Source organism: Acomys minous (genome assembly GCF_964271855.1).
Source record: "Acomys minous genome assembly, chromosome: 10".
NCBI lineage: Eukaryota > Metazoa > Chordata > Mammalia > Rodentia > Muridae > Acomys > Acomys minous.
This window is the reverse complement of record NC_140491.1, coordinates 30,039,819-30,062,334: the sequence shown is the minus strand read 5'-3', so window position 1 is coordinate 30,062,334 and position 22,516 is coordinate 30,039,819. Positions and strand designations below refer to the sequence as shown.

The window sequence follows — 22,516 nt, the reverse complement described above, 5'->3', positions numbered from 1 at the left end:
AGGACTCAAGGGAAAGTCAGATGGTCAATCTAGGGGCCATATTCCAATGAAAAGTCTTCTAACATATGCACTGGCCGTGTTTAGTACTGGGTGTCCGAAGTGCTAGACATTTCTTGGAACATTCTTCAGGCTTGTGACCCTGCAGAGAAACCAAAGGCCTGCACAGGGGCTTACTGATGAAGTGGGCTGGGGACAGTGGGCAGGGGAGGGGGCTGCTGATTATCTGAGTATAGTCAATAGGTGTAGACACAGGGTAGTAGGAGTTGGAAGAAAGTTCCTGTTTGCTTCTGCATTCTCAGAACCATAGCAAGGCCACAGGCGGGACGCGCGAATAGGTGTCAGAGCCCAAGGAGCCGGTGGAGACTGCAAATGATGGCTGTGAAATGGGTTAATGGCTCAGTGGAAGTGCGTCTAGAAAGCAAAGGGTCACTTCTTACCAGCTGGGTACACAGAAGGCAGAGATGGATTGTCCCATCAGTGTGATGGATGACCTGGTTGGAGAGCTGTGAGGACTATGGCGTGTAGCCTGGCTAAGAGGGATATGTAAGGATGAGGAGAGGGACCAAGGTGAGAGCTACTGGAGTGAGAAGCAGTGGGAGATGGGAGAAGAGGGAAGGGTGTAAGGAGCGAATATTCGCCAATGACCATCACATTCCAAGTTCAACCCAGACACCTGCTATTCAAGGCACCCACTCTCAGGCATGCCCTTGGGCAGTATGCTCAACCCCCACGAAGCTCTGGTTCTGCCTGCTGTGCCAGCCTTAGGGGACCATGGTGTAGTAAGTGGCTAGGAAATTCGGGGGGAACTGGATGTCACTCAGAGCTGACAATTCTCTGGGCCTAGCTGTTCTCTGTGGAATCCTCCTGTCCTTGGCAGGCTGTCAGGTACATCACTTTTCTGAGCTGGAGTTGCCAGAGGTTGCTCTCAAAGAGTCTAGTAGGCAATCCACAGTGATACAATGAAGCCATTCCCATGGCTGCTTACACATCCCTGAGACAGTACTGTGGACATGTCAATCACAGAGGCCCTCGGGCCTGAGGGATGCAGAAAACTCAGGGCCAGGGAGTTTCATTAGGACAGAAGCTGATGGGAACTTCCAAGTGGGTGCTAGACTACTTCAGGCCTGTCAAAAGCTCATCTCATCCTGAAGCCAGCCAGTCTAGAGAAGACCCTGCTCAGTCCTACCCAGAAGTGGCTGCCGGGTCGGGCTGTTCAGAGGACTCTTGAGGCCCCTGCGCCATGCTGGTAACACCATTCAACTCGAGGCTTACAGCCAAGTAAGCCTCACATTTACTTCATTTTTTACAAGTAAGCCTTACATTATTTACAAGTAAGCCTTACATTTACTTCATTTTTGGGTGGTGCTGAGGTTCAAAGCCAGGATCTTCGGCATTGATATGTATTTTTATAGTACTAAGGTCTTCAGGTTAACACAAAGGCTTGAGAACTGGGCATGGTGGCAAATCCCTTTAATTCCAGCACTTGAGAGGCGCACAGAGAGGTGGATCTCTGTGAGTTCAAGGTCAGACTAGTCAGGTAGACAGTTCAAAGCTAGCTAGGGTTACATAGTGAGACTCTGAATTTAAAAATAAATAAATAGAATACTGGAAAATATAAAACATTATATAGAAAAGCAAGTTCATTTATTCAAATTAAATTACAAGTTCCATATACAAATAGAATTTGTATAAATATTTAAAATATAGATACTAAAATCTTCTATCATATAAAAATGTAAAAATACCTGTGCTTTTATGTATACACATGTCATTTAACAGGATGAAAATGTACAGTTGCTGATGAGAGGTACACTGTCACTGTGATGTGCATCAACTGTTCTCACGCCCTAGGCTGCCCTGGAAACAGGCCTAGCTGGTCAGTCTGACTCCCTGGAACCAGAGGGGTTGAGCAGGCCTTTCTCCCAATTCCTGGACTCAAGGTGCTAGAGCTCCCAGCAGTCACTGCAAGGGAAATTATCTGTTTTCCAGAGCTGAAAGGGAGCAGGCCTGGCCAGGAAGGATGCTTCCCTCCAACGCTGAGACGGCACATCACTGCTCCAGTTCATGCTCATTCTGCAGCGTCTTCATTGCCAACCCCCACAGAGTCATGCTGGAGAAAAACTGTCCCTCAGAGCTCCTGTAAGTCACTGAAGGAGTCCTGCTGCCCAGTGGCTCGCTGCAGTGGTTGTCCAAAGTGGCCAGGGAAGAGCGGGACACAGCCATGCTATCAGCCTGTGGCTGCTCAGTACCTACTGAAGTGTCCACGTCTGAGTAAGCATAGGCCTGCGGCTGGCTCTGCAGCACCTGAGGCTTGGCCAGCTTAGCAGGATCCAGGTCCAGTTTGTCCTGGTCACTCATACTGGGAGGATGGAGCATGGAGCGCACCTTACTGTAGGAGCCAGTACAGTGACCATCAAATCCTGCCACAGAACTTTCCGCCGGGTGCACAGGGAGCTTGACAGACACAGGCATCATCGTGACGGACACATCCTGGGAGAAGGAGTCAGAGCTCTGGGACCTGTCCAGGTCAGAGGTCTCCATGGCCTGGCTCAGCTCATCCAGCTCGGCTGGGCTCCTGGCATCAGCTCTGCCATGCATCTTCTTGTGCCGCCGCAGCACTGCGGACCGTGTGAAACACTTGCTGCAGATCTCACAGCTATATGGCTTCTCCCCAGTGTGAGTACGGACATGCCTGCGCAGGTCTCCTGAGCCCCCAAAGCACTTCCCTGCAGAGAAGGGGTACTTTAGAATGGGAAGGATCCCCTCCTTCTGATCTACGGGAAACTGGTGGGCCATGGCACCCTCACTTTGGATGAGGTCCCTCTCCAATGGGTCCTTGCAGTTTGAGGCTCAGCACAAGTCCTCTAGGCCTCGGGACTAGGTCCTGCCCAGGCAGCCATGGCCACTCCCACACTGGGCTGAAAAAAGCCCTCCTCAGAAGTGTTCCTCCTGTGCAGCAGTGCTGTCATTTGAGCCTGATGTGTCCTTGATGCTTCCCAAGTGAGGATGATACTTAGGGAGGATGAGGAAGCTTTATGAGAGGGGCCCAGCTAGTTAAAGTGAGTCACTTGAGCTAGACCTCTGAAGGGAGCCTTGAGCCATGGTGGCAGCAGGCAGGCAGGAGCAGCTGCTACTACAGCGATGCAGCAAGGCCAGCCTGGGACCTAGGAACAGCCCTTTCCTGACGTCTGTGCAGGCGGCTTGTCATTCGGCCTGCTTCCTTGTGAGAAGTGGGACCTCAGTAGGTGACTGCAAAGGCCCTGATGTGTACAGAGCTCCTTGAACTGGATATACTGAGCCCTTCTCCCTTACTGAATGCGAATGCCACTGTCTTTGATTCCTCACTGTGTAGGCCTTATAAAGCAACAGCAGCATGTGGGGTAGGGTACAAAGCAGAATGCCCTTGAAAAATCAAACTAGATAGGACTCTGCAGGCAAGAAAACTCTCTGAATACCTCCATAAAAACCTGAACCAGCACACACCAATAGCTCACCATGTTTTGCCTAGTGCCAGGTTCACAGTTTTCACATAACATCAGGCATTTTCGTAGCTTTACATGTGTTGTCCTGGTAATATGTTTGTGGTAGTCTACAGCTTGGCAGTTTCCTGGCTCTTCCTTTACTACTGTGTGTCCTAGCTGCTTTCTGCTCCCTGCCATCTCTGGCCATAAAGCAGATGCTTTGCCTTTTATTGCACCATTACCTTAACTAGGAAGCTGCCGCCACCACCTGTAGGGTACCTAGTATGTGAGTCAGCATGAAGAGTGGAGTAAACCTGACCTCACAGTTATTAGGGCACATATAGAGTTGGCTACATCTGTCAAAACAGACAGGAATGAAATCCTGGCTGCATTCCCAAAGCTCTGTGCTATCAGATGCCAACTGCAGCCCCAGCCCTCTAGAACCTAATCCAGGTGCACTCTGAGCAAACCCCAACTGCTCTGAACAGACCATTATACAGACCGGTCACTTAGTCACCACAGCTCCATCAGCATTGTCAGTCCCACACATACAACGCTCCATGGGCACATGGCCTCCTCGGGTGCTTGGGGGTGTGTGAGTCTAGATTCCATGCAGTGGTCACAAGCTACAGGGGCAGCAAGGCAGCTGAGGTGGAGAGCTACCTGCTCTCCATCTACTATCAATACCCACAATACCCAAAGGGCCTAGACAGCCTAATTTGTGACTCCAAGAAGCAAGCTCTTTGCTCCCAGACTCCACTCCTTCCCACTAGGGCTGCCAGCTCTTGGAGCTGCTTTGTATCTGGAGCATCAGGGTCAGTTCCTGATGCCTTAAAGAAGCAGAGTCTGGTATGTGGCATCATTCCTGTGAGGAGGCAAAGGAACTACCACTTTCACACTCTATGAGAACAGTGACTTGTGGCAGCCACCTTACTATGCAGGGTGGGCAACTCCACCTCACATAGGATGAGGCCAGCTTTCCGGATGGCCAGTATCACTCACCACAGGCAGGGCAGCTGTAGGGCCGCTCTCCCGTGTGCCGCACGCGGTGCTTAACCAGCTTCCTCTGCATGTTGAAGGACTTCCCACACTCATCACAGGTGAACACCTTGTCAGCCGTGTGTGTCTTTTTGTGTTCCTTCAAATTGCTGAAATTGCTGAACCCTAGGCAGACCACAGCAAGGGTTAGGCTGACAGACAGGAACCTGCAGCAGTGACCCTGAACACCAAGGGACTCGCTCACTCAGCAATACCTCGGCCACATGTGTCACACAAGTGTGGCTTCTCTCCAGAGTGGATGATGATGTGGCGCTGGACATCACCAGAGGCCGCAAACCTGCAAGGAAGTGCAAAGTCCTATGAGAAGCCTGGTGACATCAGTGACAAGCCGCTGACAACTGGGGCCATTCAGAGGAGACAGGCTGCTCCGTCAGCTTTGAATAGCGTGGGATATGGCCTGCTTTGTGTGTAAAACATTTCCATTTCTCTGCTTCAGGGGAAGCAGAAAATGATGCCAGCATTTTGGTTTTAGGATTCTTCCTGTTTGCTTCATCACACTTTCCAGTTTCCAACAGCACAAGACCAGAAAGCCAACAGTTAAATGAAAGAGTCTCACATTCATTTTCTTACTTAAAAAAAAAATTGCATTTATTTATTTAGTGTATTTACCCTGCAGCATGCAAGTGGAGGTCAGAGGACAGCTGGGGGTAATTAGTGCTCTCCTTCCACTGATGGATCCTTGGAACTAACTCAGGTCACCAGGCTAGGTTGCAAGAGCCTTCACTCTCTGAGTCATCTTGCTGGCAAGTCTCATGGTTCAAATGAACATGAAACCCTGTGGTCCTGACACCCTGGTGGGATTATTGGGCTTGTGGGAAAACACCCCATGTGGTGTGCCAGCTCAAGGCACACGTTGAGGAGCACAGGGTGAGCTCTGCATGGTCTTGGCCATGAAACCATCTCTGCTCATTCTAGAGTGAAAGAAGCCTTCAGGTTTCAGGCCAGGGACAGTCTGGCCCCCCTGCACCCATCCTAGAAAATGAACTTGCTCACCTGAGCCCAAACTGGAGACTCAGACACACTCATACTAAGACAGAAGGGCAGAGATGTGGATGAAAAGGAAGCAGTGTTCACCGGTCAGCTACCCCCAGCCCAGGACATGCTGAGTGCCTGAGGGTCCATAATTGTCTCCACATACAGGAAGCCCTTTCACCCTACCATAACCTGTGTTTCTGGATGGGAAACAGGGAGTGCAGTTGCTCACTCTTAGGCAGGCAGCAAGTACCTCCTCACTCATGAGGTTAAGTCTACTCTTTCCTGGTTGGCCCCCACCCCCACCCTGTGATAGCTGGTGGGTTGTTCCAAGGCAGGTGAGGCACAGAAAAGATTTTACATAAAATTCCCAAGATCCTAATTTTCAACACTTCAAAATATACTCAGGACCCTGTAGGAAGCAACAGTACATGAGGCAGTTCTGTCTGTGCTGCTGGCTACCTGCCTTGACCAGATGATTGCCACCAGAGCTTGGCTTTATGTTCAGGCAGCTGCAACAGAAGGGAGCTGTGGTCAGCCAGGCAGCCCTTGCTCTGTTCCATTTCCCTCCAGTGCACAGGCAGGTCATGTTCCCAAAACCCATTTGAGGCTGGCTTCTTCATCCTCTGTGCTCAGTGTGTGCTGTGGGGTACGTTGGAGGGCTCTGACTTCTGAATGATACTGTGTCCATCTCTAAGCTCCAGACATTGCAAGGGAGACTTGTGAAGGGCACAGAACATGAGCTACTGACGTTTAGGCTACCCTACAGCACAGAACAGATGGTGGGAGTAACAGACGCTGGGCGAATGAGTAACCAGACATGGAGCAGTGGGGATGCCTTGGTTTGTGAGGCTTCTGGTTGAGGCCTGGTTGAGGCACAGTGGCAGGATGGAGGAGTGAAAAGCCCCTGGCCTACTATCAAGCAAAGGGATGGAGGGCTGAGGCTGTAATCTCCATACAGGAGGGATGGACAAGCTCCTCATTAACCCTATGCCTTGTGAAGGAGTCACTGCAAAGGTGTCAACCCACTCAAAGAGGCCGATTCTTTGTTGCTATGCCAACACTCAGTTTTCAGGTCAAAACTCACCTGCTAAGGCTGAGTGTTATTGATTCTGTCCTAAAGCCAACAGCCTAGTTTGATAACACAGCTTAGGTGCCGTCTTTTGTCTTCTCTCTGGAGGTCTAGTCTCAGGCTGCAGACACCATTTCCCCTGACTAGACAGTCTCCTCTTTCAGGATGTTTTTAGAATGATCATTTCAGCATAAACTAGTTCGTTTCCTGTAGAACTGCATCCTTCCTGAGGCCCTGGCCTAGATTTTCATGAATAAGTTTTCTTCTTATTCTCCTGTGTTGAAGAGTGAATGCACTTGTGCTCTGTCATGGCTGTGTGAGCTGTGTGTGAGCCCTGGTGACCAATGACATGCACTGGACAAAGACACTTGGACCACTCACAGTCCCTTACATGTGGCACCTTGAGCCCAGCACTGACCTCTTTCCACAGATTTCACAGATGTATGGCTTCTCCCCAGAGTGCCGGCGTAAGTGAGTCTGAAGATTGCCTGCCTATAAGAGGACAAGAAACACACCAATAATGAAGGACCAAAAAAGTTACAGAAGCTCAAAAGGGAACTGACAGATTTAGCAGATCCTACACTTCTAATAAAGGGCAGCCAGGAAGCTGTGCGCAAGGTCAAGGGCGGTTACCTACTGCACAAGGAGCCCCAGCTGTGGCCTCACACTGGTGTCCACTTTGTGATGCTTCCTGTGTAAAAGGGGAGGAATTTGGGCTCCTAGGACTAATTTTAGGCAGACCTTGATATACTTAATTAGGACCACCCATGTGCAGGGTCATCTGGAGATTTGGCAATTAGGGGGCTTATCTCAATGCTCATGACTTCTTTCTAAAACACAGGCATTTATTTGAAAGAAGCAAATGACCTTTCCAGAAAGTGTGTCTTCTCACAGTAAGACTGGCTCTGCCTGGCCAGCTTTGCATTTTTCACCTCTATGTGAGAGTGCATCTCAGGAGAATGTAGCAGCACTGGGGCTCTTTGCATCCCTAGTAAAGCTGGCAGGGTTTTGCACATAGATTTCCATACACTCATCAGAGTGAAATCAGAAAATTACCTAATAAGAGAACAAAACTGCAAATGCTTCCCGTGTTACAAATGACCCCTGGAAATGTTCCAAATTAGGGTTGAGAGGCAAAGCCTTCCCTTTCTTTACCTAAACAGCTTAAGCTGTGGCCTGCTGACAAACAAGTCCACAATGACAAAGATGCCTGTGGGCCATACTGCAGTGCACAACAGAGCCAGAAGGGAGAGTGAGCAAAAGCTAGCTGATAAGTTCTCTCTTTACCTCTGCAAGCAGCCTCCAGCAAAATGTAAAGACAGTTCTGGTTACAGTCCATCTGTGAGTCAAAGCTCACAGATACAAAAGATGCTGCCTGTACAATGTCATGGGGAAGCCCCAGTTAGACACAACACTCAAGACCGATAAACACAGCTGAGAGAAAACTGGGACCTTCAATAACCAGAGGGGTTGTGGCAGAACATTGGTAAACAGACTGTTTTAATATAGGCACTATTAATAACAAGACCATGGCAAACGTCAACAGCAAACCCCTCATGCTGAAATCCTAACTATGCTTTTGTACCCACTGGCAATTGGTATTCTATTTTCCAGCTGAGAAGCTGACATTAGGCAAACAGAACAGCTGCTCAGAGCCATGGCTGGGCTGGTTAGTACTGGTCTGAAGAGTGCAAGTCTTCTCTGCTTTTGCAAATCACAAGAAACTGACATGTCCTGAACAGTCAACAAGACACCCACTTTGCACCTGGGACACTGCTCCTTGGAGAGCGGGATTTCAAATACTAATTGCTTTAGCCAGCAACATGCAAACTTCAGAAAAACCAATGTCATGCACTAACACAACAACCAACACAGCATCTGCTCCACTGCTGGGCGGAACCCTCTGTCCCACTCAAGTTCTTCAGTAAGTATGTATTGTGATGAAACACAGTCTGAGTCATTTATAGCAAGGACACCACACACACACAACACTGCACAAGCTCAGGGGATGACTTTTTTCAAAGCAACTATACCCCAACACTTTTCTTATGCACAGTGTGACAAGCAGTAGTAGATGAATGTAGTAATATAGGCCTGCAGTCCCAGCACTCAGAAGGCTGAGGCAGGAAGACTACCATGAGTTTGAGGTGAGCCAGTGATACTATCAAGTACCAGGACAGCCAGGACTACATAAAGAGACTGTCTCAACAAAACAAAAACAAAACAAAAATCACAAAAAACCCAAGCAAATTAAAACAAACAACAAAAGAAAGCATCAGCAACAAAAACCTTAACATATCACATGGAAATGCATACCAAAATCAGCATCTTTCCCTAGATACAGTAGTACATAAATAGGATGACAAACTATACAAACACATATTAAATAAAACTGATATAATGACTTGGGAAAATAAAATCCCCCCAAAACCCCCCCACCAAAAAAACCCAACAACCCAACAACCAATCTATAGTGCACTTAGGTAATTTGTACAGATGACCCAGGAGACCTGGCCCTGTTATTTTAGGCATTAATCCATACTTTTTCTATTTAGTAGACTGTAGCCATGCTATTGGTATCCAAAGTGCACAGACTACATATTTTTAAAAAACAAAACAAACAAACAAAAAACAACTCATCTGCAGTTGTGTTTACAGAAACTGCCGCAGTGATAATTATGTTATGAACAGAGAGCTCTGCTCAGTAGCTGCACGCATCGCTAGACTCAAGGCTCATAAAGCTGTACTGTATTTTACAGACAGGTCAACTGAAGCTCTTGAGAGGCCTTGGGTTGCAACACTGGAGCTGGGAGAGCTAATTCCCCTCGTCTTCATGCTGTTGCTTGTCTCCTGAGACTGGGTCTCACTATGTTACCCTGGCTGGACTGGAACTCATTATGTAGACCAAGCTGGCCTCAAACTCACAGAGATCTGCCTGCTTTGAGAGCTGGGATTAAAGATGTGCATCACCACGCTTAGCTAATTTTGATTTATCTGCTGATTTCAAAGCTGAAGATATTAGCAAAAGAGAATTTTCTTTCTAATAATGTGTAAGTTAAGACAGAGTAAATAACAGAAAAATCCCACCAGGAAAAAAGAAGTAACGTCCAAGCCATGAGATGGCTCAGCAGGTAAAGGTACTTGCCTCCAAGCCTGATGTACTCAATTCAATCCCCAGGACCCACATTCATGCTGGATGTATTCAACCATAAAGAAACCTGGCCTCCCTTTCCTATAGATGGCAGCTGAGTAAGAGTGAGGGGCTCACAAACTCAGATGGAAAACATCTCAGACATTAGCCATCTAGCTGAGTTGCAAGTCTTTAGGATTTCAGAAAATACTAACATTAAAAAGACACTAAGGACAAACATACACTGCCCTGTTAATGTTATAAAATGATGTGATTAGACCCACAGAAGCCCCAGATGAGCGCTGCAGGACATGGTCATTAAGGCGTCCCTGTTTCTTGCACTTTTACCAAGGATGGGGTGAGTGGTTGCTCTGAAGTCAGCCCAGCACTCAGGACCCTGCCTCTGAACTGTCCCAGAAGGCTTCCTTGACATACTATGTTTGACAAGGGAAGGCACCCCCATCTAGATAGCACTACAAGAAAACATGGACTCTCACCCAAGACTGCCCCCTGCCTCTTGGAATTTGGTACCAGCTGATCAAAGCTTTTCTTCCTGCCTCCCTGGGGAGAAAGAACAGCTCTGATTTTCTCCAAAGATAGGCTTTTCCTCTCCTGAACTGTCTTGGAAGTACTGGTATCCTTGTGTACCACACAGGAAGCACAGTACACAAGACATAGCCATTCTCTAAGAACATGGGATGCTATAAACAGCTGAGTGCATCATCACCACAATCCAAGATGATGCTGGCTAATATGCCACAATGTCTGCTGGCTCATAAGCAAAGCTGTGGTTAAGGGCAGACAGGCTAACTCTTCTAGACAGCCAATCATTAGGAAACAGGATCAGAGATTCTTACTAATAAATGCTTTCAAACTTTCCAACTCTCCGAAGAAAAAGCTCTTAGGACCTCAGTACTCCAGCGCATCCTGGCAGACCAAAAGGGGTATCCCAAGGAACAGTGACCGCCACTGTTCACTCCAGTCATTTCCAGAAGAATATATAGTAGAAATGGGAGGGCAGGGCGTTATCTTCTGGGTATCTTAGGCAACAGCACCTTGTCCCCCACCCCGAGTCCTAGCTGTCTCCAAGGCTCATCCAAAGACAGCCAAGTGCTGCCCTTAGCCTTCCATGCATGCCAAGCCTGTCAGGCAGCCATGACTGCTCTCTTCTCTCTGTCTGCACTGCTTCTACATGTATTCTGGCATGGCTGTCCCAAGTCTCCTTGTCCCTGACAGTCTGAACACTTATTTCTTTCTTTGGAGAGCAAGCTCTGTAGTCTCACTCGTGTCTGTAGCATCCTAGCATGTGGCAGAGCTAGGGACAGCTTAGTGACAAATAACTCTTACTGAATCAGGCTTTTAAGACAGCCCTTTTTCAAAAGTTTCATCCCTGTGCAATGAAAATAAAGCAGCAAGACTCATCTGAAAACTACAGCCAGAGACACTCATAAAAACCTGACAGAGCAGACACAATCCAGAAGAAAGGGGCTTTCCAGACAGCCATCCTGGGTAGCATGCAGGAGTTGGACCCAGATCAATGCCTAAAGCATGGTTCTTACACTTGGCTGTACATCAAAATCACTCTTTAAAAAGATGACAGAGACCCACTCAAAGCAAGAACAGGGTGTTTCTGAGGGACAGTACAGCAGCAGTGCTGGGGGAGGGGGAGCATGCAAAAAACACATTTGAAGGCCAAAGGACAACTTGCCGTAGCTGTCTCTTTTCCTTCCACTGTGTGGAAGAAAAAGCTGTCAGGCTTGGCAGCAACACTCCCACCTGCTAAGCTATCTCACTGGCCCTAGTCCTCAGCAGCTATGATGAAAACGGTGGTGCGGAGGACCACAGAAGAACCGGGGTGCAGAGCCATGAGGGAGGGCACATGTTGTTTTAGGAACCTCGTCTCATCAACGTCTTACTCCTGCACATGCTCTAGGGCAGGTGTTCCTTCATCCTTGTCTAACAGATCAAGACAGTGTCTCACTGAAGGTCACAAGCGAGTAACTCTGACAGAGGCAGGTTCAACTCCAGACCCTTAAGCTTCAGAGGCCAAGCTCTGTACTCCAGTGCCCAGGCGAAAGGCAGCGAAGGCCTTGGGGATGGTGACAGAGGAATGATGATAGAGGGACGACTCAACACCTGTCCAAAGCTGGGGAACTCATGATGACACTGCGACATGACGTTATCCTCAAGTCATCACCCTGGGAAGGCAGGGCCAACCACAAGAAGATGCAGGGAGCCATGGAGAGGTAAGAGTGACCTGTGCAGACTATCCAGGTGCATGGGAATGTGGAAGCAACCTCTCAAAAGATGCTGGAAGAGCCAAGAAGGGTGTGTAACAAAATGGCACAGCATCCATGCTCCATGGGCCTTCCTTCCCAATCCCTGCCACATCACAGTCTGCTGCTCTATGGGAGAAGCAGCCCAAAGCCACTTTGTGACTGAGCAGAATTTCACACAGCAGCACTATGGAGCTACTACACTGAGTGGGACAGCAATGCTGGCTATTCCCCCTGCAGAGTCCCACTCTGGATGCCTGGAACCCTAAATGTGACCACAAACAGAAGGACACTCTATTTCAGAGAGAACAGCAGCTGCCCTGAGCCAGACTATGACACTGGATACTTTCTGTGGAGGGGACATCTCTGAATGCTTTTGAGTCCAGCCCCAACCCAGTACTTGCCATAGCAAGGCACAATAAGTTTGTAGAAAGTTTTATCATGCCCAAATGACCTTCCTAGAGGTCAGCTCAAAAGCCTCAGTCAAAGTAGGGAATAAAATGGCTTGGTCTATTCTTGCCCAATATTCTGCCTATAGTTCCAGTGAGACCTAGCCCAGCACATAGTACAGCTCTAGGGAAGCTTAATGTGGACCACTGGAAACTTCAAAACACCCCAGAGCAGGACCCATCATCAATGGAGAAAAAGAAAAGGTGCGGTGAGGGCTCTCACAACTGTGGCACCTTCCAATGCACGGGAAATGTGTGTGCTGACCCAGCCCCAAGTCTCTAAGCTACAGCTACCACCACAGTTTCTCTTCCAAGGACAAAAGTGAGTCTTATTGGTAATAAAATAAGCAATGGGGTTTAGGCTTCCAATTATCAACAGTAAAATAAGAGTATTCCCACCTGAGAGAAGTGTTTCCCACAAATGTTACATTCAAAAGGTTTCTCACCTAAAACAAAGCAAAATACAACAATTTGTTGTCAGTACAAGAATTTGTACAATAATTTTTGTTCAAAATATTTGATCTCCTGTGCAGCCCCTTTCCAAGCAAGCATTACATTCTTCTGTGTTTTATTTTAGAACAAAACCTCCCTCTGTAGCTCAGGCTGACCTCAGTTCCTGCCTCTGCCTCCCGAGTGCTGGGATTACAGGCGAGAGCCACCACAACTGGCCCATGACATTCTTTATTCCCCAAGTGCGGCACAGGGCATCTCTACTTCCAAATACTTAACTCTCACCCTGAGATACTCCAGAAAGATGATAAAATCAAATCTATATACCTTCATCTAAAAGGCAAAATCAACTAACAGGCAAACCTATGGTGAAATAAAAAGACTGCCCAGTTTCCTATCAGCACAAAACCAAATAAGAGCTTTGTTATTGCATGTCTTTATTTGACCTCTGACTCCTAACAAGAGTGGACAATCCCTTTATACCAGGGGGGGGTATGGATATAGGAGCCCAAAGAGTTGGGCAAAGGTGGCCTGAGGCCCTCTGCACTACCTCCCTCCCTTTGCTGAGACACAGAGGTGGTCCTCCACAGCAGAGAGGGGTGTAGTCTGCTGCATTCTCCACTCTGGGTGCAGTCACTCAATTACTGCTCTCTGGGACACAATAGCCTGAAGGACACAGCACTTATAAGAGGCTGCAGCTATTCTGGATGAAGGTCTGTTGGGAGGTGTGCTTTAAGGTGATGTCTTTAGTATGCATGAGTATAATAAATGGACCTTGAACTCCCAAGAGCTGTCATTTCCCCCTCTCCCCAATTCAAGTGGCTACATTAAGATCCTCTTAAAAGTAACAACACTGTTTCCTGCATACAAGGCGTGACCTTGGCAGTACCAACTTGCAGCTTTCTGGGCTTGTACTAAGCTTGTCTTCAGCACTGGATGATCATGACCATGTAAGCCTGTGTTCTGCACTCTTTCTGTAATTACTAGTGTAATAGATAACAGCAAGGTTGGCCCCCCAAAAAGAGATAAATCTGAAAAAAGAGAAGTCATCAATCACAAGAATTTTAGCAACTCTATTCCAGTGGGTCTTGGGAGCCCTTTCTACTGTTAAAATCGAGGGTCTATAGAGCTTTTGTCCTATTGGCTGTGACTATTAACACATACACATTGGAAATGAAACAGGAGGCATTCTGAAGAGAGAGAAACACACATCTCATTGGCCATAAGTGGGACACCATCACACACCATGTGGCCACTGGCAGCTTCCATGGCACACCGAGAGGAAGGAAGTGGCATCTGAACCATTCTGAAACAGCTCTGGCCTCACAGATCCCTGGCGTCCAGACCACGCTCTGCTGCCTTCTCAATGCAGCACTTATGTTCAAGGAAGTGTCTCTGCCCTATGGACTGTATCACAGGTGCTCTTCAGCATTAGTAATTTAATTTTGCTCCTTTAAAGCTACAACAGGTAAGTTTCTAAAAGAAAAATGAAATAAAACTGATAGTATTCCTCAAGCTGTAGGAAATCAACCACACAGAATGACTTTAATCAAGTTGTTTTCACAGCAAGACTGAGTGAGGGTTGCCTTTACCTGGTCTCATTTTGAACTACTAGTAATGAAATAATGACAGCCTTTACATTCAATACACTGACATTTATAAAGGACTTCTATAAATAGTGAAGATGTCTCCATTGATGCATGAGGTGGGAATCACCTGAGCAAACCAGAAGCCCAAAGTGCCAAGAGAACAGCCTGTCAGGGAAGGCAGCCAGCAGCTTACAAGCAGGGCAATCTGGAAGCATGCTGCTGTGTGTCGCTGCTGTTCATGGCTATGCTTTTGGAGAAGAGAGGCATATTCTTAGGACAAGGTCTCACTCTGTAGCTCTGGCTGTCCTGGAATTCACTATGTAGACCAGGCTGTCCTCAGACTCCCAAGAGGCCTGCCTTCCTGCCTGCCAAGCGCTGGGATTAAAGGTGTGCACCACTACCCCCAGCTCACGGTTATGACTTAGCTGTTACTAATTCATGATGACTAATAATTCTTCTCAGTTATCCAGAGGGGAGTGAGGCGTAGCTATTACACAGTGTGATGTTTATTATATAATACCTTTACAAACTTGTGGGGAAGACAATGGGATGAATTAAGATAATAAACATTGGGAAGTTCAATATCTCAGGTGGAAAGATTTTCATTTGAAAGCATTAGGTGGGGAGTGGGGCTGGGGGCCAGACACAGCTCAGTGGCAGAGTAGCTGCCCAGCATCCTTGTATTACTAAAACAACAAACAAACAAACAAAAATCAAGGAGTTAACATTTCTTATTTAGTTTATTTCTTGCCTCCAAAATCCTAAATTTTCAAAATTAAAATTACTTCTGAGAGAAGTTTAAGAATGGTTCAAATCTAATCGCTACAGTTCACTATCTGACTACATCCTGCTGAGAAGAAGCTTAAGAACCCTAAAGAGACAACTAACTACCAGCATGTCTGTTTTAGAGTTAGAAATCAGTGCATCAAAGCAGCTCACTGCAGCAGGCCGAGGGAAGGGATCGTGAAAGGCCGCCATCTTTTTACAGCAGCTTCACGATGCTCTGCACAGAACATATGCACATGTCATCAAGAAGTGCAGCAGATGGTGACCAGCACCCTGGAGCCTCACTGCAGACATCAGTGGCTCCACCAAGGAGTCAGGTGTCTTACAGACAAGGCCTGTCAGGAGGATGGGCACGCTGCTTCCTTCTCCGTGCCTGGGGCTCGGGGCAGTGTACCTGTATGAGACCGTTTGTGCAGCTCCAGATTGCTTGGGTGTTTAAAAGGCTTCCCACACAATTCACACGCATATTGTTTCTGGGACTGCAGGGCCTGGGATGGGTCTTCCCATGTGGCTGGGGCTTCCGGAATCTCCACCTCGCGGCTGCTCTCTGGACCCAGCTCTTCCTTCCCTTTTTCTACAGTGGTTTGACTTCTGTCTCTCTCGCCTGCATCTTCCTTAGCAGCAGATTCCTCCCTCCTAACCAACCCATTATCTGACTCGGGATGCGAAGTTTGCTCAGCTGACTGCTGTGACTTGAGGAAGTTTAGTTTCTTCAGGTGCATGGCCTTCTTCAGCCTCATCTGTTTGGCAGGTGGCTGGCAAAGGGGGTCTGCCTCAGAGTCAGTGCCTGAGTTCCTGATGGGTGGACCCAGGAAGGTGGAAGGCAAGTGCTCTGGAGACTCTACAACAGCTGGACGGCTCTCCACAGAAGGCTGTGAGTCTGCTGCAGCGAGGTCTGAGGAGGCACTGGGAGTGAGCAGCTGCTCTGAAGCAGGCTCCCGGCTGGGGCAGGCAGTTTGCTTGTAGTACTGCTTGCTGTACAACGTTCTGAATTTGTAATAGTAGTTCGGCTGTTTGCAGGGCAGCTCTGGGCAGCTGCCACCTGCAGCATCTGGCTTCGACCCTTCTGTGGGCCGACTGAAACCTGCTGATGGAGCATGAGGATTCAGTTCAGGCAGGACTTTAGCATGCGGGCCTTCCGCAGAGCACTCCTGCAAGGAGGGAGGGTAGTGCTCACTTACCGCACAGGGGCCATTGAGAGGCACGCTCTGCAGGGAGAAGGCACCCGTACAGGGCATGCCTGGCAGCTGCGCTGCAGAGGCCGACTTCAGAAATGTGTGGCACAGATTCAGAACATTCTGCACTTGCAAACACTGCGCTGTGTCCAGCATCACCTGAATGTTGTCCTGGTTAAGGTCGAGGTGTGACGTGTACATGAAGTCCAGGATCTGCCCTATGCCGCTGACGTTTTTAACATCCAGGTGAAAAACGTCGTTCTTCTGGCTCGAAGAGTTCTGAAAGAGGCTTCTAACAAAAGAAAGTGTTAGCTACTTTCACATTCTGCTAGCTTGTTCTCTTAAAGTTTTTACATAAATATTAAAAATACTATGTCTATGAATACTAATGCTTTTGTCACAACTATTTTTAATGTTCTATTTCTAAAGTATTTCATGTCTATTGATTTTGTTTTAGGGTTTTTGTGTTTAAGTATGCTGTGTGTGCACACATACATGTGCGCATAAGTGAAGGCCAGAGAAGCTTTAGGTGCTGTTCCTCAAGCACCATCACCCTGTTTTAGAGGAACAGAGTCTCTAAGTGTCCTAGAGCTTACAAAGAAGCCTCGGCTGGCTGGCCACTGAGCCCCAGGGATCCACTCCTCTCTGTCTCCCCAGTTCTAGAATTACAAGCATGTACCACCATGCCTGGATTTTCTCATGTGGGTCTTGGAGATCAAACTCAGGTCTTCATGCAGTAACTCTATAGAACATGATCCATTCTGCTCAAAATACAATTAACTACATGCAGCAATTACACACTGACATAGAACTGGAAAAAAAATTACATACTTCAGTATTTGAAGTTTAGTTTAGCATGAAACACTTCACACAATATAACATACATGCATGTGTGTGTGTGTGTGTGTGTGTATGTGTGCGCGCCTTAAAACTTCTAAAGATAAAGACAGACACCATAACCAAGCCTCAGTATATACTCACTATGTAACCTGTAATTTGTCTGTTGGTTTGGTTCGGTTTTTATTTCTTTGAAACAGGTCTTACTAGGTAGACTTAGGTGGCCTGGGACTTGCTGTATAGACCAGACTGGCCTAGAACCCAAAGAAACTCCTGCCTCTGCTTCCCCAGTGTTGGTGTGCCCGCCACCAGGCCTTTCTGGCTGCTTTGCAGAGACTCAAAGGTCCATAAGTCAACAGGATGAACTGCACCTTGACTTAATGGGGGAAAAGAAAGAAAGAAAGAAAGAAAGAAAGAAAGGAAGGAAGGAAGGAAGAAAGAAAAGAAAAGAAAAGAAAAGAAAAGGCGCACGAAGCCCAGGCACCTTGTTCCAGAGTGGGTTGAGTTCACAGGGAGGGACCTGGCATCAAGTACAACTTCAGAAGGTAATTTGGGTAAGCTAACTGTCTCACAAACCTGCTGTGGACATTTTTCAATAGTCACCTGCTTCCTCAACAGCCTTCGGTTTCTATGCTAGCTCACAACAGTCAACATAACACACCTGCAAGAGATAACTATCTTGGGAAAACAGAAGAAACTATAGACAGCAAAGCCCAAGAATATAGGATCATTCTGCACAGGGACAAAAACTGCCACCCATCCTACTGCACACAAGGCTTAATGCCACGATAGTGTTATTAGGGCAACAGGAGGCCACTTTCTACACACTGCTGACCAGAGCAGGTAGATGTGCACTAAAGAGTAGCGTCTGAAGAGAGAGACTTGCTAACCAGAGAACTCACTTCTAAAGAACAGGCAACTGTACAAAGGTTTAGCTACACTGAAACACAACTGCTTGGTGTTATTCAGTACATATAAATCACATAAGCCAAAACTATAGCAGGAGTAACTAAGCTGAAGTTAAACCAAAGATTTTCTTACAACATTCACATAGAGACATAAACTGAACCGCTTTAATTTGGGAAAGGAGGGAGGGAGGAAGGGAGGGAGGAGAGAGAGGAGGAAAGCATACAGAACCCTTTCCCCACGCTGATTTCTTTCTTTTTCTGGACAGAACTACCCCTCTGCGGCCTTGGCTGGCCTGACACTCTACCCTCTTGCCATGGTCTCCCATGTGCTGGGATGACAGACGTACACGATGACAGGCACCATTCTTCACCCTAATTTCTTATCGTAGTGAGATTCCTACTGCAGATTCAATTCTTACTCATTTTATTCAGAAAGGAAGTGAAATACAGAGAGAATTCTGAAATTAATTCTTTTCAATCATCTCCAATATACTTGAGAGTCTCTTTTCTTTTCGGGTTATTCTAAAGAATTCAAGAAATAAGAAAACCCAAAACTCTCCTTTTGTTTAAACTCCAAAGACAAAGAGAAAATCTCGAAGAAGGTGAAATGTAGCCCCAGTACTTTCCTGCCAGACTCTCCTTGGCAGTGGAGGGCACAGTATGAGGTACTCACCTGAAATACTGGCTGAAGGCTGCCAGCACGTTCTTGTGGGCTTTGAAGCAGACTCCCCTCACCACCAGCATGCAGTCACAGAGCAGGCCTTGGATCCGCTGCTCTCGCAGCTGCTGGAGGAGGTGGCAGCTGTGAATAGCAACAGGGTCCATACTAGACCATGAGACCTACAGCAGAGAATGTAGGTAAGAGACTCTCAAGGACACCACTGGGACAAAAGAGGCCCCAAACGTACAAACTGCCCTTGGCTTTCATCACGTGCATCAAGGTTACCCACTGAACTGTTTGGGCAACATCTAGCTCAGAGCTGTTCAGCCCAACTCTCTGCAATATGGAAATGCCTCCCCTCAGTGGTTCATTATGGGAGCCATTAGCTATGTGAAACCCAAAGCATGTGAGTGTGCTAATCTAGAATATGGCTATGATAATACTGTATGCATTTCTTTTATGGCCAACTGTGAACATGCTACATTAAAAATAAAATAATAATAATACATATACACAAACAATCATAAAAAAAGTCAACCAGCTAAGATCAAACTATATTTATTGAACACCTGGTGATGCTTAATCTTGACCTTCAACTTAATGGGATCAAGAGCCCGGGGACGCATCCCTCTCGGTGTCTGAGGGCACTTACAGAAAGGCTTAAATGAGCAGGAAGACCCACTGTGAATGTAGGTGACATCATCCCATGACTGGGTGCCACACTAAATAAGCAGTATACACCTCCCAGCTTCCTGGCTGCAGCAGATGTACTGGGACCCCCTGCTTCTTGCTCCTGCCACCAAGCCTCCCCTGCACCCTCCAACTGTGAGCCAAATTCAACCCCTCCTTAAGTTGCCAGTGTCAGACATTTTGTTATAGCAGCAGTGAGAGTGACAAATATACACCTACACAAAGGTCAGTGAAGTCAAAGCCGGAGAAAATCAGGAGCCCATCTGGGAAGGTAAGGTGCGAGTTAAGATAACTACTATCACCAGACAGAGAGTAAAGCATATCACAAAGCACCGCGACTGTCTAGGTGTCCAGGAAGCTTCAATTCTAGTGAGGGTAGCACACACCCAAGTAAAGAATCATAGCTAGACATGGGGGAACACAGCTGAGTCAGGTGCAGCCTCTGGAATCCAAGCACAGTGGAAGAGGAAAGGGAGGACACTGAGGATCTAAATAGCAATCTGGTATACTAAACTACAGAGGGCAAAAAGGGCTTTATGCACAGTTAAGCACTGGAAGCTAGGAGTTAAACACACGGCTTGTCTCTTCAATGGAATGAGGTGCTTAGCTGTCTTTTTGGAATGCTGGAGGAAATGTAGTTTATAACCTGGTGATCCTTTGCTACCTGTTGAGCCAGGCCCTGCACAGAATTGATGTTTTACTTATCTTAAACCCTTTCCCCTTAAAACTTTGAGCATTAGGCCATGAAACTCATCCTTCTGAGAGATGTCATTTGCACAAAGGCCTAAGTGACTTCTCTGTTATCTTAAGGCTAGGACAATCCTGACACCCACAGGCATTATATTTACCTCCCTGGACCCTAAATCTTGGGCACTATCTCTAGTCATCAGTACCCACTCTTGTGGAAGAAGCCACAAGTACTCTGTAAAGAATCTCAATGTAAACTTGTCTTAAAATTGTTGTGCACTTGGGACTGAGTTAAATATTATCAAAAAACCCTTTCTCCTGCCCCCAAATGGTGCTGTGCTTAAAGCAAAATTATCTGGGTGGGACTCTATAAGTCCTGGCCTGGCCTGGCCTAGCACCAGCTACAAAAATTGGGCTGATGGAATTTCATTCCTACCTCACCCTGATTGTTTTTTTTCTCTGCCTACTGTGTGAGGGACCCTCTCACACTAAACTGTAAATTGGTTATGAACTATTTCCCACAGATGGTAGTTAACTCTGAGTCCTCAGTGCAGCAGAGTTCACATGGGAGGTGGCTGGACCATGAGGGTGTGCATTTCCTCAGTGGGTTGATCCACTGATAAGTTCAGAGCTGAGTAGACTGTTAGGGGTGTGTGATCTAGCTGGGAGAAGCAACAGTCTCAACGAGGCAAAGACATGGCCCACATCACTGTAGCTCTGATACCTGCAAGTATCTGGGGCTTCACAGGTATTCAGTGTGTAGGCTGAGAATGAAGTAACCCTCCCCCCCCACCCTCCCACCTCCCCACCCCCCCCACCCCCGTGGAACTAGAGAACCATACAGTTCCTTCTAGTTCAGCAAGCTAAAATCTAAGCCAAGAATATGACAGCAGAAAGATCAGCGTGAAAGACATAAAACAATGGAAATTCCAGGGAGGGAAAGCAAGGAGAAGCAGAAGAGCAAGCTTGCATGCTGTGAACCAAGAGGGGTGTCTTAAAGGAAGAGGAGTCTTCATGGAATTTTAACCTAGGAGGCTCCCACAGTAAAGGGCCTTGTTTGGTCAGGTGATTCTGCCAAGCAGTGAACAACACCAGGGGACGATCTGTGGAAAGTTTTCCCTGGTTTTCTCTGGGGCTATTTATATCAAGCTTTAGAGGGATCCTTAGTTAACTAATGTGCTTATCGTTTTTTCTCTTTCTGTCTGTATGTGCATGTTCTGTGTCACTGTTCCCTGAGAGCTGACCACATTGGTTTTTTTTTTTTTTTTAAGGCAGGGTCTCTGAGATGAGAGGCTCCAGGGATGCACCTATTTCCGTCTCCCCAACGCTGGCATTACAAGTGCATGCCACCAAAATGGCCTCTTTATGCATTCTGTTGCATTCTCTAGAACTTCAGAATTTGATTACCTGCAGGGACCAGACCTTTACTAAGGCAACTGGGTTTAAAAAAAAAAAAAAAGCCCATTAGGATGAGTCCTGTTCAATATAACTGATGACCTTACTTAAGGAGATGTGGATATAAGCCGAAATACCGGTGCTGCAGTGACACAGGGGGAAATGAAAGCTTGTGTGGGGATACAGCAACAGGGTGACCACCCATGGGTGGTCACCAGATGACAACACGTTCATGACCGCCCATCCGCCAAAACTGTGAGAAAGTAAATCTCTCTCCATTCTGAACCACCCCGCTGTTACCGGCCAATGCCCACCCCAGGGTTGATGTTTCTCACAATATTGCTCATAGCCTGTTTGACTGTCATTCATTCATTTAAGCAACAGTGACCACTATCGTTTACGGGCTGGGACGCCCGCCCAGCACCTGCCATGAACCAACTCATTTAGTCCTTCAAGGTCCCGAGGAGCAACGCTTAAGTAATAGCACTCTACAGATGGGACGTCAAGGCACAGATAGTCACGTGGTGAATAAGGCCGGAAGTGGCTAAGAGGCCTGGGGTCATAAGCGCCTTTCCTATCTTGGGGAGACGCAGTCACCAAGAGCCACGCAGACCGAAGCAAGGGTGAAGGCAGGGAGGCCAGGCTCCTACGCCCGGAGCCTAGCTTTGTGTTCGGCTGGGCCCCGCCACACTGAGCTGTCAACAGGCCCGCGCGCACCCCAGCAGCGCCGACTTGCAGCCTGCGCGAGTTCCGGGCCGCCTTACCCACGGTGACCGCTCCCGCCCGGCCGCCTCCTTTTCACTTGTCCCCGTCAGACCCTTGTCGTCAACTGCAGAACTCCAACCGCTTCGGAACCATTCCGACAACGCCCCTCCACAGCCCGCCGGCGACTTCCGGCACCGTCACTTCCGTCCAGGGG

General features: G+C 47.5%; 1 protein-coding gene across 3 annotated transcripts; it reads right to left on the bottom strand.

Annotated features, from left to right (window-relative positions):
* Nucleotides 1-1,622: 1,622 nt before the first annotated feature.
* On the bottom strand, nucleotides 1,623-22,510 carry ZBTB49 (zinc finger and BTB domain containing 49). Of its 3 annotated transcripts, none has more exons than XM_084798513.1 (8): nucleotides 22,362-22,510; nucleotides 18,838-19,004; nucleotides 15,639-16,711; nucleotides 12,819-12,865; nucleotides 6,983-7,056; nucleotides 4,715-4,797; nucleotides 4,464-4,625; nucleotides 1,623-2,726 (listed from the first exon to the last, which is right to left on the bottom strand). In XM_084798513.1, exons 2-8 carry the CDS (start codon nucleotides 18,987-18,989, stop codon nucleotides 2,050-2,052), a joined length of 2,268 nt encoding a protein of 755 aa, XP_084654639.1. In that variant the 5' UTR covers nucleotides 18,990-19,004; nucleotides 22,362-22,510; the 3' UTR covers nucleotides 1,623-2,049. The 3 variants fall into 3 exon arrangements, with proteins under 3 accessions (XP_084654639.1, XP_084654640.1, XP_084654641.1); XM_084798514.1 differs by having other exon boundaries at nucleotides 15,639-16,708; XM_084798515.1 differs by having other exon boundaries at nucleotides 18,838-18,966; nucleotides 22,362-22,476.
* Nucleotides 22,511-22,516: the final 6 nt, after the last annotated feature.

What these genes read in the sequence shown, in the direction of transcription:
- ZBTB49 (XM_084798513.1), bottom strand. Translation starts at nt 18,989, where the DNA reads ATGGACCCTGTTGCTATTCACAGCTGCCACCTCCTCCAGCAGCTGCGA. An exon ending in GCCTTCAGCCAGTATTTCAG is followed by an intron (nt 16,712 to 18,837) that starts GTGAGTACCTCA and finishes TTCTTTTGTTAG; the next exon opens with AAGCCTCTTTCAGAACTCTT. An exon ending in GTGGGAAACACTTCTCTCAG is followed by an intron (nt 7,057 to 12,818) that starts GTGGGAATACTC and finishes GTCCTCTTATAG; the next exon opens with GCAGGCAATCTTCAGACTCA.